At 37.0% G+C, this 14,574-nt stretch overlaps 1 protein-coding gene across 26 annotated transcripts in view; it reads left to right on the top strand.

The window, feature by feature from the left end:
• Positions 1–14,574, top strand: part of CSPP1 (centrosome and spindle pole associated protein 1) — a 148,417-nt gene that overhangs the window by 51,067 nt on the left and 82,776 nt on the right. For 18 of the 26 annotated variants that reach the window (XM_078352583.1, XM_035276411.3, XM_008982743.5 and 15 more), the window contains 4 exons: positions 120–190; positions 8,193–8,286; positions 10,195–10,252; positions 12,157–12,365. The exons of the other annotated variants lie outside the window; for them this stretch is intronic. In XM_078352583.1, coding sequence (XP_078208709.1) covers positions 120–190; positions 8,193–8,286; positions 10,195–10,252; positions 12,157–12,365 — 432 coding nt within the window. The remainder of the gene's footprint in view (positions 1–119; positions 191–8,192; positions 8,287–10,194; positions 10,253–12,156; positions 12,366–14,574) is intronic. 26 annotated transcript variants of the gene reach the window in all.

Consider the following 14,574-nt stretch of genomic DNA (forward strand, 5'->3'; position numbering starts at 1 on the left):
ATAGTACTTTGAAAGGCTTGTAACTCATATCTACGTTTTACTCTAAAATGTTGCTTCCTGAAAATTATCTGGATTTTAATTCACTCTTTTTCTCTGTCTCTTTCACTCTTTTTCTTTAGTGCTCCAGACAATGGAACATCCAAATCTGCTAATCGAGAGATCTGTAGTCCTTTTGCAGGGATGCTCTTTGGTAGGTACAAAATTTCTAATTGGTTGGGTTTGTACAGTGTCTTATAATAGTTTTTTAGTGAGAACTCAATGTTGTACTTAATACTACTTTTACTAATAGTAGAAAACGTGGTAAGTGCTTACTTTACGCTAGATACTATGCTAATCATTTAACATATATGGCTCTATGTACAATTTTGTATTAAAAAATTTTATGTATCTGTTTTTCATTCATGATCTTTATGAACACATCTATGTATAATTTTAAAGCTAAATTATTTAGTGAAATGCTTTCTATAGATAATGAAATTATTAGTTTCAGTAATCTTTTTTTTTACAAGATGGATCAATCATTACTAGTCAGTAATGAGCTTTTAATTCCATATTTTATTAGCACTCTTGCAGTGTGGCTTTTTTTTTTTTAACTTTATACCTCATTTTTTATATGTATTTTATTGCACTTTAGGTTCTGGGGTATATGTGCAGAACATGCGGGATTGTTGCATAGGTACATACATGGCAATATGGTTTGCTGCCTCCGTCCCTGCCACCTATATCTGGCATTTCTCCCCATCTTATCCCTCCCCAACTCCCTACCCTCCACTGTTCCTCCCCTACTCTTCCCCCAGCAGACCCGCATGTGTGATGCTCCCCTCCCTGTGTCCGTGTGTTCTCATTGTTCAACACCCACCTATGAGTGAGAACATGTGGTGTTTGATTTTCTGTTCTTGTGTGAGTTTGCTGAGAATGATGGTTTCCAGATTCATCCATGTCCCTACAAAGGACAGGAACTCATCTTTTTTATGGCTGCGTAGTATTCCATGGTGTATATGTGTCACATTTTCCTTGTCCAGTCTATCATTGATGGGCATTTGGGTTGGTTCCAGGTCTTTGCTGTTGTAAACAGTGCCGCAATGAACATACGTGTGCATGTGTCTTTATGATAGAATTATATATGCTCCTTTGGGTATATATCCAGTGATGGAATTGCTGGGTCAAATGGAATTTCTATTTCTAGGTCCTTGAGGAAGCACCACACTGTCTTCCACAATGGTTGAACTAATTTACACTCCCGCCAACACTGTAAAAGTGTTTCTATTTCTCCACATCCTCTCCAGCATCTGTTGTCTCCAGATTTTTTAATGATCGCCATTGTAACTGGCATGAAATGGTATCTCAATGTGGTTTTGATTTACATTTTTCTAATGACCAGTGATGAGGAGCTTTTTTTTCATATGTTTGTTGACCACATAAATGTCTTTTGAAAAGTGTCTGTTCCTGTCCTTCGTGCACTTGTGAATGGGTTTGTTTGCTTTTTTTTATTGTAAATCTGTTTTCTTTCTTTGTAGATTCTGGATATTAGCCCTTTGTCAGATGGGTAGATTGCAAAAATTTTTTCCCATTCTGTTGGTTGCCATTTCATTCTAATGATTGTTTCTTTTGCTGTGCAGAAGCTTTGGAGTTTAATTAGATGCTGTTTGTCTATTTTGGCTTTTGTTGCCAGTGCTTTTGGTGTCTTAGTCATGAAGTCCTTGCCTATGCCTATGTCCTGAATGGTTTTCCCTAGGTTTTCTTCTAGGGTTTTTATGGTGTTAGGTCTTATGTTTAAGTCTTTAATCCATCTGAAGTTCATTTTAGTGTAAGGTGTCAAGAAGGGGTCCAGTTTCTGCTTTCTGCACATGGCTAGCCAGTTTTCCCAACATCATTTATTAAACAGGAAATCCTTTCCCCATTGCTTGTTTTTGTCAGGTTTGTCAAAGATCAGATGGTTGTAGATGTGTGTTGTTGCTTCTGATGCCTCTGTTCTGTACCATTGGTCTATAACTCTGTTTTGGTACCAGTACCATGCTGTTTTGATTAATGTAGCCTGGTAGTATAGTTTGAAGTCAGGTAGCATGATGCCTCCAACTTTATTCTTTTACTTAGAATTGACTTGGCTATGTGGGCTCTCTTTTGGTTCCATGTGAAGTTTAATGTGGTTTCTTCCAGTTCTGTGAAGAGGGTCATAGGTAGCTTGATGGGGATAGCATTGAATGTATAAATTACTTTGGGCAGTATGGCCATTTTCACAATATTGATTCTTCCTAACCATGAGCATGGAATGTTTTTCCATCTGTTTGTGTTCTCTCTTATTTCCTTGAGCAGTGGTTTGTAGTTTTTCTTGAGGAGGCCCTTTACATCCTTTTGTTAGTTGTATTCCTAGGTATTTCATTTTCTTTGTAGCAATTGTGAATGCCAGTTTGTTCTTGATTTGGCTCTCTTTAAGTCTGTTATTGGTGTATAGGAATGCCTGTGATTTTTGCATATTAATTTTGTATTCTGAGACTTAGTATAGTTAGAACTGCCTTGGTAATGGCTGTCTGCCTCTGTAATGGCGTACTGCCTTGGTAATGGCGAACTGCCTTGGTAATGATGGACTGCCTCGGTAGTGGTAGGCTGCCTTGGTAATGGTGGATCCCCTTTCCCCCACAGAGCTGTACTGTCCTGGGTCTAGCTGGGCTGGCTGTGAAACTCTCAATCCAGAGCGTTTCAGATTGCTGCTCTTTGTGGGGGTTGGACCTACCGAGCCAGATCACCTGGCTACCTGTTTCAGCCCCCTTTTTTTCAGTTGTATGGGCGATTCTGTCTCCCAGATGTTCCAGGTGCCAGTTGAAATGGCCATCCAGATTTGTGTGAGCTTTTGTGTGGAGACCCACTGTGCCAGCTGAGACAGCTGTGCTGGAGACTCGTGGCGCTTTTCCGCCTGGAATCTCTTGTCTGTGGGCAGTAAAAACTCATTTGGAAATGTGGTGATCACTCACCCTCTGTGTTCTCGCTTTGAGCTGCATTCCAGAGCTGTTCCTAGTCAGCCATTTTGGATCGTCTCTATCCAGTGTGGTTGTTTTTAAAAAATATTTTGGTTTATATATGATAGTTTTTTCCTTAATTCTTCTTTCTAGTTTCTTCAGCTAGTACAAAACTTTGTATCTTAGTTTATTTTTCCCAAATTAAACCTTTCTTTCGTTTGTTCTTTTCATGTAGTTTTTGAGAAGATATTTTGTTCAAATAATGATGATGGTCTAAATTTTCTGTTTATTGGAAATCAAGGTCATTGCTGAATAACTTGTTTTACTGTGTTAACGCTTGTCACAATTTAATACCAGAGACTGAGGAGAGCCATGTTTCTGGTTTATACCTTTAAATATGTGATAGAAAAGAGGTGTATTCTTTGTGTGAAAACTGTTAGAAAAAAATGAACTGAAATTTGGTGTTAGTAAAGTATATGAAGAAATTAAATAACACTTTAATTCAAATTAAAAACAGTCAGTAAATTAAATACTGGTTTTGAGACATATAATTACATATATTCTTAGGTTTTTGCTCCCTTGTGAATGGCTGTTGTGAGAAAAATGGCATGCCACCCAGAATTTTATTCTAGTATAATATATGTAAGTGAAAAGTGACCAGTTTAATCTATTAGTACCATGTAGAAGCTGTATTCTTTTTGTTTTATTTATTTATTTTATTTTAAAAGGCTATATTCTTATATATTTTTTCGTCTTATTTATTTTATTTTAAAAGGCTATATTCTTATATATTTTTTCTTTTTCTTATTTTTTTTTGAGACTGAGTCTTGCTCTGTCGCCAAGGATGGAGTGTAGTGGCATGATCTTGGCTCACTGCAACCTCTGCCTCCTGAGTTCAAGTGATTCTTGTGCCTCACCTTCCTGAGTAGCTGGGTTTACAGGTGTGCACCACCACACCCGGCTCATTTTTGTATTTTTGATAGGGACAGGATTTCATCCTGTTGGCCAGGCTGGTCTCAAATTCCTGATCTCAAGTGATCTGTCTGCCTTGGCCTCCCAAAGTACTGGGATTATAGGTATTAGCCACTGTGCCTGGCAGGTGTATTTTATAAAACATGGTAAAATAAGAGAAATGTCTTTCTCAGCTGAGAGCCTACTGATAAATAATTTTTATCAATAAAAGTATGATTGGCATGCTAATTTATTAAATAAATAAATTAGTGGTACACACCTGTAGTCCCAGGCACTCAGGAGGCTGAGGTGGGAGGACTGCTGCTTAAGCCTGGGAGGTTGAGGCTGCAGTGAGCCATGACTGTGCCACTGTACTCCAGCCTGGGTAACAGAGTAAGACCCTGTGTCAAAAAAAAAAAAAAAAAAATGTCAGTTAAGTCAAGTTGGTTCATCATATGTTCATGTCTTGTATATCCATAATGAATTTTATCTGTTTCTATCAATTGCTTAGAGAGAAGTGTTGAATTCTCTTCTCTTGCCCTTAGACTGGGGCCTGGACTGCCAGAGGGATTTTCTTAGTGTTCATGCACTTTCCCTGTTTTCAGCAAGACCTTCATGTTCTTGACAGTGAGGACATCTCTCCACACTTTGTCCTCCTCAGCAGTATATTGCTGTTGCTTGTTACTTGATGCTGGACTGGTCCTGTGCATCTGGGCATGAGGGATGAGTCTTTCTCAACATTTCTGTCCTTGCCCAGGATGATAGCTGAACTCTTTTTTGTGTCTGAGGAGGGTTTCGCACCAGATTTTTCACCAGATTTTTTTGCCCTTCCCCTAACAATAACAAACCTTTGCTATATAAGAGTGTGGGATGTTGGGTCCAAGCTGATTTTCTGTCCCTCAACCAATAGCTTGCAGCTTTTGCTTTGTAAAATGTGGACCATTTTTTGTGCCTGAATGTCACAGTCACAAAGTCTGGAATGTGGACCATGTTTTGTGCCTGAATGTCACAGAAGTATCTCTTTCAGGTCTTCTGTATAGTTTGATCTCAGTTTTCCTAGTGAACATTTGGAAATTGCATTCAGGCAGAAACTCCAGTGGGTTGAGTCTGGGCATGGTTTACTGAACAGATCCTTTGCTACTGGTCTCAAAAGGCTATAATCAAGGTATCCACCAGGCTGCTTTTTAACCGGAGGCTTGAGTGGGGAAGAATCTGCCTCCGAGCTAATTCAGGTTGTTGGCAGAATTAATTTCTTTGTGGCTGTATGACTGAGGGCCCTGGCTTCTTACTGGATACCCACTGGAGGCTGCCTACAGTTCCTAGTGGCCATCTGCTGTTCTTTGCCATGTGGGCTTCCTCACCATGATTGCCCACTTTATGCCAGCAAGAAGCCTATGTAAATTCAGGGAGGCCCAGTTCTTCTAAGGCTTTTCACCTGAGTATAGTGTATATCAGGTCCACCTAAGATAATCTCCCTTTTGATTACTTCAAAACTAGTTGATTTGGTACCTTAGTTACCTCTGCAATTTTTTTTTTTTAACCTTTCTGTATTCTAGTGTATACAAGTAAGTCACAGGTCTCACATATTCTCAAGGGGTGGGAATTATACAGGGATTCAGCAGGGAGTGGGGAACATAGTAGCCATCTTTAAAAATTTTTGTCTACCATTGTCACATTTCTATTACTAATGTTGCAGTCTCACCAATGCACTTTAATATAGCAGTTTCTTGTCTGAACTAGTACCCCAGGTTCTTTGTCCCATGTCCAAGAAAATTAAGGAACATAGACACAAACGTGGGGTTGGGAAGTTTAATAAGTGAAAGAAAAGAAGCTCTCCATAGGGAAGAGGGGAGTCCAAGTGAATTGCCAGGTTACAGCTGAATTAAAAAGCTTTTATAAGAAACTCTTCTTCCCTGTAGAAGTTTGAGTAACTTTTCTTGTAAAGCTGTTTGTGGAACTCCTGTTATCTTGTGCAGCTGTGGATATGTCTCTAGGCAAGTGCTTCTCTTGTTTGAATAACTGGGTTTGTTTTAGATAAGCCACCCCCAGTCCCCATGCAAGTTCCTATGATGAATGTGCCTGAAAAGGGGAGGAAACTTTTTCCTGGTTATTTACTAATTAGACAAAGAACAAAGAGCTCTATGCTGGACCCTGTTTGCTTGTCGGTCCAGGTGCAGTCTGATTTGTTTTTTCCCACCTGTTTTTTTTTTTTTTTAAACCTGTTGCTGTGACTTTTCAGGCAGGCTGCTTCTGCAGTCTGAATTTTTTCTAAATGATTTTTCCTTTCCTTTTCTCTCACGAAAGACCAATTTGGTCTTAGTTTGGTTCTAAGCTTAGCTAGGGACCTCTAAAGTAGCCTTCCTTTCAGAGAACAGTTTAGCTTTACTACTACAGAGTAACCTTTCTGACATGTTTCCTGAAAGACCACAGAGAACCTAGCTGGCTGGAGCTTGAATTTCGCTCCTTTGTTTCAGGTCTGAGAATTGTTCAGTTTACATGTCCTCTTTAGTTTGTTGCCAGACTGAATGGCATTTCACTCTGTGAATACACAAAGTAGCACACTGCAAAGTCTGGAGGGACCTCCTGTGGATTTCTGGAGCTCTTTTTATGTTTCCTGTTGGATCTTTGCTCCATAACTTCCAGCCATTTTAGCCTTCCTGAATTTTGTTCTTTATCTACTCAGTTTAGCTCATCTTCCTGGCCTTTGGGTTATCTTTACTTCTTTGCCTATATTGGTGGTCTGGAAATTTCACTTGAGTAGAAATTGGGTGATTATAGGGCTCACCTCATTGATTTTCCTTCCCTTAGTTACTACAGTTCTGTACTACCTATTGTCCAGTGTCTGGAAAGCAATTATTTTGTGTATTTTGCCCAGTTTTCTAGTGTTTGTTGTTGTTATTTGTTCTTTTAAACAGTGTGAGGCTAAGTCTTGCTTTTGTTATTTTATCATGGGTCAGAAGTGGAATGAGAATATTTACTTTTATTATAAAACACAGTTATTAGCCTTAATGTAATTTATGTTACCTCTATGGGATCTTCACTGTTGCTGACATTTATGCTTAATGGACAAACTGAGATGCTGTGTGCCCATTGATGGTTGGAGACCAATAATGAAGGCAGGACAGAAATTGCTCTTTCAGTTGCATTCTTGATACCCTGTGATTTTTATAGTGTTCCAGATCTTGCATATCTAGATTGAGGTTATTTTGTGGCATTAACATGCAATAATAATAATAATCTCTGCATTCAAAATTTTTGATCAACTGGATTTTTGTATAAGGAATACCAGGGTGAGGGGTTTGTATTTCTTCCTGTAGAGTTGAGGTTTTTTGAGCAGGGTGCCAATTTGATTAGTGTATTTTTTTTTTTTTTTGAGACAGTCTTTCTCTGTTGCCATTCTGGAGTGCAGTGGTGTGATCTCGATTCACTGCAACATCCACCTCCCAGGTTCAAGCAATTCCCCTGCCTCAGCCTACCAAGTAACTGGGAGTACAGGCTTGTGCCACCATGCACGGCTAATTTTTTTGTATTTTAGTAGAGACAGCGTTTCACCATGTTGGCCAGGATGGTCTTGATCTCCTTGACCTCATGATCCGTCTGCCTCTGCCTCCCAAAGTGTTGGGATTACAGGTGTGAACCACTGTGCCCGGCTTGATTAGTGTATTTTATGACAGTTAATATTACATAGTGTGCTAGATGTACTGGAGTAGGGAGAAGGGAGTTGAGAAGACTGGTTATTAGTTAGGAAGTTATTGCTGCAATCCAGGTCAGTTGTAGAGAGGACTTATCCAAGGTTAATGGCTCTGAGAATAGAAAGGAGGGGGCCTCATATGAAGCGAATAGGAGAGAACAAGCATCCAAGTTATAGTGAGATTTTGAGACTCCATTATCAGACCATTAATAGAAAATGAAGAGGGGCAGTTGGTTTTGTGATGCTTGTTTGGGATGGAAATGTTAAATTTATAGGACTTATGGAAGCTATTAATGGAAATATTTAGATTATTAGAAAAATGGGTTTGGTTAAGAATATTTTGTTATTTAGGAAAAATGTTGACTAAAGGTAGACTCATGAGCATGTTTTCTGTATCTTGTGTTTGATACATAGTAGGTAACCCATTATTTACAAAATTAATTGAAAAAGGACTGATGCATGTGATTTTTTTTCTTCTATATTTCTTGCATATTCAGTAATTATATAATTAAGATGGAGTTTTTAAGGACTTGACTTTCTAATTGCATATTGATGCTTAAGAGTTAAGATTGCATTTTTTTCTTATCACTATCTAGGTGGTGAAGATCGAGAACTTATTCAGAGAAGGAAAGAGAAATACAGACTGGAATTATTGGAACAAATGGCTGAGCAACAGAGGAACAAGAGACGGTAATGAAAGGTTTGCATTTAAAAGAGATATTTTTAGTTTAAAATGCATTTGTGTAAAATGGCATGATGATTAAATAATGGGTTGTCTTTCTGATACGCTTTTTGATGTGTAAACCACTTATATTTTAATCTCTACATGGGAAATTAACAAGGAAAATAAATACTGAGAGTTTTTATTTTTTTTGTCATAAGTAACGAATGAGAGTATTTGTGTATTCTATAATAGGCCTTTTACTTCATTGATTTCTTCAGTTTCTGATTTAAGGTAGCATTTAATATTATAGATATGCCCATTGGATTATCCCATATATAGTAAGAAATATAAAAGTATTTTTTGCCATATAAAATGGTATGCACACACATGTATGCAATAAAAAAAATTGTATCCTATACATTTTACATTTCCATCCCAAATGAGCATCTCAAAACCAACTGCCCCTCTTCATTTTCTCTTAGTGGCCCAGTAATGGAGCCTCAAAATCTCACTATAACTTGGATTGCTTGTCCTCTCCCATTCACTTCACATGAGACCCCTCCTTCTTCCTATTCTCAGAGCCGTTAACCTTGGATAAGTCCTTTCTACATCTGACCTGGATTGCAGTGGTAGCTTCCTAACTAATACATAGTCTTCCCAACTCCTTTCTCCCTGCTCCAGTAGATCCAGCACACTATGTAGTATTAATTGTCATAAAATACACTAATCAAACTGGCACCCTGCTCAAAAAACTTCAACGGCTTTCTCAATTCTACAGGAATGTTAAATCACAAGTATTTATGTTGTATATAGGTGTCATTGTTTGTAGTCTTTTTTGTTGAAATACCTGTGAGATATTAATTACAGTTTAAAATTAGGAATAGAGATCTTGTTTTGAGAGAATTTGAGACTTGTTATCTTTTAGTTTTTGCCTTTTTCCTCTATCTCAGAGGAAGCCAATATCTGCTGTTTGATGTTGGCGATCTTTAGTATCATTTTTTAAAAAAACTGTTATTAGGAAGTATTATGTGTATTAAATATACATGTACCCTAAAAGAGTTTTCTTTTGTTTTACAAAGTAGAGATTTCATTTTTGTGTTGAGAAATAGTGAGTTTATGAGTATTAATGAATGCTGAGTGTATGATAGAATATATTGTTTGCTAGGAAGAACGATCAAGGAAAACCTAGCTGACCCCTCCCCAAGTGGAAGACCACTTGGGGCATTCCAGAGTGTCAGGACAATGTATAAATATCACACCAGTTAAAACAATTCTTGGAGATATCTGACCCTGCCCCCGTGGCTCCCTGGTGGAGAATACCTTTTAGTTTGTTTGTGGTTAGTGGTAAGTGGGTAACAGCTGCTTACTTGGTATATTTTTGTGTTCCGAGAAAATACAGAACACCTGTTTGTTAATAATAATCACCTGTTCAGAGAGAATAACTAGGTGGCTCAGAATGTGCCCAAAGCCTTTAGCCTAGAATGCTTTCAGTCCCTGAAGCTCTCAGTTCCTAAGGCTGCTGCCGGAGCCACCCATTCCATCTGCCCCCCCATAGACCCACTTTGCTGTTCTATCTGGGTGTCTGTCCTTCATTGCCTTCAGTGCTGCCTGGGTGGGGGGTCTCTCTGGCTGAGCTGGTACTTGGTATTTTTGTATTTTATTTTATGTGAATTGCTTAGTCTTTGAAATACTCCAGGCACTAGTTTAGAGATACATTGTCTAAATTAGTTACATGTGAATTCTAGTTTACTTTGTATCAAGTAAAAAAATTTGGCTTTCAGTGTTATTTAAGGCTGTATTGTCAGTTAAAGGAATTACTTGTTTTTGGAGATGTATTGCATAGACTTTGTGTGTAAGCGTATTTCAATGATGATTTACAATTTTGATAGTGTTTGCTATATCTTTTTAATATATAAAACTTTAATTTTGTTTAGAGAAAAAGATTTAGAACTCAGGGTTGCAGCGTCGGGAGCACAAGACCCTGAGAAATCGGTAAGGGTTTCTGGCATCTTTTAATGTTTAATCTTTCATTCAAATCATCCTCAAATGAGGTGGCAGGAGGGGTTAGAGAATATTGGGGGGAAAAGAGTAGGCCAGTTTACAGTAATAAAATAAACTAAATTCACTTCTCATAAAGTGTAAATTCTTTTAACTATTATTTCCTTGAGATAATTTTTCATTTGCGTAATTTTTTAAGTTTATTTAAAATTAGTTCTCTCTGCTTTGTTTATATGTACTATTCCATGGGAAAGTTATCTCGGTTAAATTTACAATTGATGTTAATATTTTTCTTCAGTGTATCTTGAACACTTATATGGGAGTCATTCCAAGGAAACTGAAAACTGTGTTCTTAAAGCATTTTAGTAATTGTTACTTAATATAAAATTAGAGATATAATTATCTTATTTTTACTTTAATTTTGCAATTCTCATCATTAAGTGGAATGAATTACTCACATCATTGCAGTTAAGTAAGGAGGAGGTAATAATTTATTGCTTTTACCACAATTTACTTTTTCTGTAGTTGGATATGTAGTATTTATTTCTAAGGCAGGTTTGTTTCATCTTTGAATGATGATTAAGACCTTTAATTTCATTAAAAAGTTTATTAAAAGGTTTGTTCTTAAAAAGGATGCAACAACTTAAAATCATTTACCTATCGGCAACTTTTGATTTGCTTTTACTTACGATAAGAGTATATGCACCAGCATTACTCCCGGTATGCTTCTGACTATGCCTAGAAAAAATGTTTAGATTAACCTGAGAAATCGTTCCTGATAAGATAATCATGGTAGAAAAAAAAGATAAATTTCAAAACTAAATATATTTTCTTGTATCAATCATTTCCTTTTCGAAGGTGAGCTTTTTAATGTAATATGTTTGCATGTTATATTTTGAATTTATGGTTACTAGTGTGTGACAGACCTTATTTATCTTTGAAGTTCCTATAGAGTGTCAAGTTGATTTAAATAAATAATTAGAGGCAACAGGTCTTTACTTTTGATGATGTGCAAATCTTAGAAAAGGACACATAAGTGATCTGTGGTCAAATTTGTTTGCTGCGTCTTTTCATAAAAAAAAAAAAAGTTTTATTGCAGCACAGCCTTGCTCATTTGTTGACGTGTAATATTTGTGGCTGATTTAGCACTATGGCTGAGTATGATCATTATGAAGGACTATGTAGTCTTGCAAACCCTAATCTATTTACTGTCTAGCCCTTTACGGAAAGCATTTGCTGACCCTGTTTTACAGAATACTTTGATAACAGAAATGGCAATTAGAGAAGTAGCATAGTGTCATGGTACATAGAAAGAATACTACAGATTTAGTATCTGACTCAAGCCTTTCCTTATTTACTAATAGTGAGAGCTTAGGTGATCTATTACTTCTCAGAGCCTCAGTCACCCATTTATAAAATAATAATTAGATATTCAGAGTCTGGCTGACGTGGAGGCTCACCCCTATAATTCCAGCACTCTGGGTGGCAGAGGTGGGCAGATCATTGGAGGCCAGGAGTTTGAGACCAGCCTGGCCATTGTGGTGAAACCTCTTTCTATACTAAAAATACAAAAATCAGCCGGGTGTGGGGGCAGGTGTCTGTAATCCCAGCTACTCTGAGGCTGAGGCGGGAGAATAGATTGAGCCCAGGAGGTAGAGGTTGCTGTGACCACAAGAGGTTGATTGTGCCACTGCACTCCAGCCTGGGTGACAGAATGAGACTCTGTCTCAAAAATAAATAAATATAAAAATAGATATTTAGAGTCTTTTATAGCTGTAAAAATCTGTGATTCTGTGACTATCTTAAGGGCCTGCTGGGATAGGAGGTCTTTTGAGGTCCCTTCCACCTTTAAATTTATGATTATATGTAACATACAGATTTTTTTTTCTTTATTTTAGCCTGATAGACTAAAGCAGTTTAGTGTGGCACCAAGACACTTTGAAGAGATGATACCACCTGAAAGACCCAGAGTAGCTTTCCAGACACCTCTCCCTCCTTTATCTGTCCCATCTGTCCCACCCATCCCATCAGTTCATTCTGTTCCTTCTCAAAATGAAGATTTGCAAAATGGACTCAGCAGCGCCCTTGGTGAAGTGGTGCCTCCCAGGTGCTTGTTTAAATGTTTTGTGTTTGGGAATTAGGTAAGGTATTGCTATATTTTATGTTTAAAAGGATGTGCTGAAGCAGATGACGTTGTTCTTCAGAGAGTTTGTGCAATTAAACAGTTTTGTGAAATAATTTCTTTGAATTTTTCTCTGCTATTATAAAAAGGGGAAATTATTAAAACATTGTTTAAAGATTATTTTTTATCTTTAGAATGAATCACTAAATACATTTTTATATTTAGTTTTAGGTCATATTTTGGGATGTCTGTTTTTGATATCTTTTAACATATAGAAGTTGTGCATTCTTTTTCAATTTTGTTGTTTCCACTTGGCAAACATTGAATTCATCAATTTGTGCAGAAAAAGTTTCTAATGTGGCTCTTTTATAAATATAATTTTATTTTAGCTTCTGTTTCCTTCAGCTCATTTTCTGTGATTACTTCTGGGCTATGTAACTCAAATGCCTGAAATAAAAATTAAAACCTGTAATTTAGGTATTGGGGTAAAGATTTGATTTCTGTAGGTAAAGGCATCATGCTGTAATAGAGTATACAAAAAGAAAATCCTGTTGTTAATATTAATATTTTCTGGGCTATACTTTCTTCTTTCTAAGACTTGGGCTTATTTTTTGTTCACTATTAGTGTATTAATTATAAAATGTATTTAAATTTAGAGGTGTTTTTCTTAACTTTTGAACATTGATATTTTCTGGGCTATACTTTAGTCTTTCATAGGAGTTAGTCTTTTAGTTACTAACCAATTGTAGGAGTGTATTTACTGTACTTATCAGGGTCTCTGTGTTTTTCATCTGATGGCTTCCTGACTCCAGTAGGAGGGATTGGAATTAGAGCATTTCATGGTGGTCTCAGCATTGAATTAGGAATTGAAATGATTGGCTTTCCTATCTGGATTTTGGGCAAACTACACCTTTGTTGAAGTTCAGTTTTCTCATTTGTAAAAGTAGAATAGTATTATATACGTATTTTCATGTCTATAATTATAGGGTTGTTGTGAGGATTAGCTCATATAAATCTCTATAAAATGTGATTTAATGGGCCGGGTACTGTGGGTCATGCCTGTAATTCCAGCACTTTGGGAGGCCAAGGTGGGCAGATCATGAGGTCAGGAGTTCAAGACCAGTCTGGCCAACATGGTGAAACCCCATCTCTACTAAAATTACAAAAATTAGGTGGGCATGGTGGTGCATGCCTGTAATCCCAGCTACTTGGGAGGCTGAGGCAGGCGAATCATTTTAACTGGTGAGGCGGAGGTTGCAGTGAGCCAAGATCAAGCCACTGCACTCCAGTCTGGGCTACCGAGTGAGACTCTGTCTCAAAAAAAAGAAAAAATTTTTTTTGATTTAGTGATAATGAGTGGCTAGTAAATATGAAAAATATTCCCTACTACAGAGAACTTCAGTGCCTTCTTAGTTCTTTGGAATTATTTTGAAGTATATGACAAGGGAGAACCTGTTAATGTACAACAGTGAGAACATTCTAGAACGCTACTATCTATTCATTTAAAGGAATTTGCCTTTGTTGCTTTTACTACTAAAAATATTGCATTGGTGGAAATACAGAGAAATTTCTTTATCAGTAATGAAGTGCTAATGTAGAGAGGTTCAGAAGTTTTAAATTATGAAATACTAAAGATATGTCAATACTTTACTGCTGATATTTAAGTGGTTTTTATTTTATGTTAAAAAATACATTTCCCCAGTCAGACTGAACCATTTATACTCTCACTGTTTTATAGCTCTTTGCCTTCTCTACCTTGATTGTCCTTCCTCTAACACTAGCTCACTCCAGTAGCATGGCTTATGTGTTGCCTCTTCTGCAAAGCCTTATGTGTGCTTTCTTTCTCTCTCTCACGTGATTTAAATGTCTCTGCTCCTGTTCCTGTAGCACTCTGCATCCACTTCTATTATTTAATTTGCTTGTACTTACTTGACCGTACTTGTTTATTTTCATGTTACTCTTGAGGGACAGGGACCATGTCTCTCTGTATTTGATACTGGTACATAGTGCCTATTGGATATTAATTGATTAAATATTAACCCAGGTTTTTATCTTACATAAATGTACCCGAAATTGTGAAATCCTATGTAATATTATTTGCTTTTTGAGTCATAATTTTTGATGAATGATTGGAACAAGATGGTGACTTTTTCTAAAGTAGTGGTAGGATTTTCAGTACTGTTTTTGGAAAAGA

Source organism: Callithrix jacchus, chromosome 16 (assembly GCF_049354715.1).
Source record: "Callithrix jacchus isolate 240 chromosome 16, calJac240_pri, whole genome shotgun sequence".
Taxonomy (NCBI): Eukaryota; Metazoa; Chordata; class Mammalia; order Primates; family Cebidae; genus Callithrix; species Callithrix jacchus.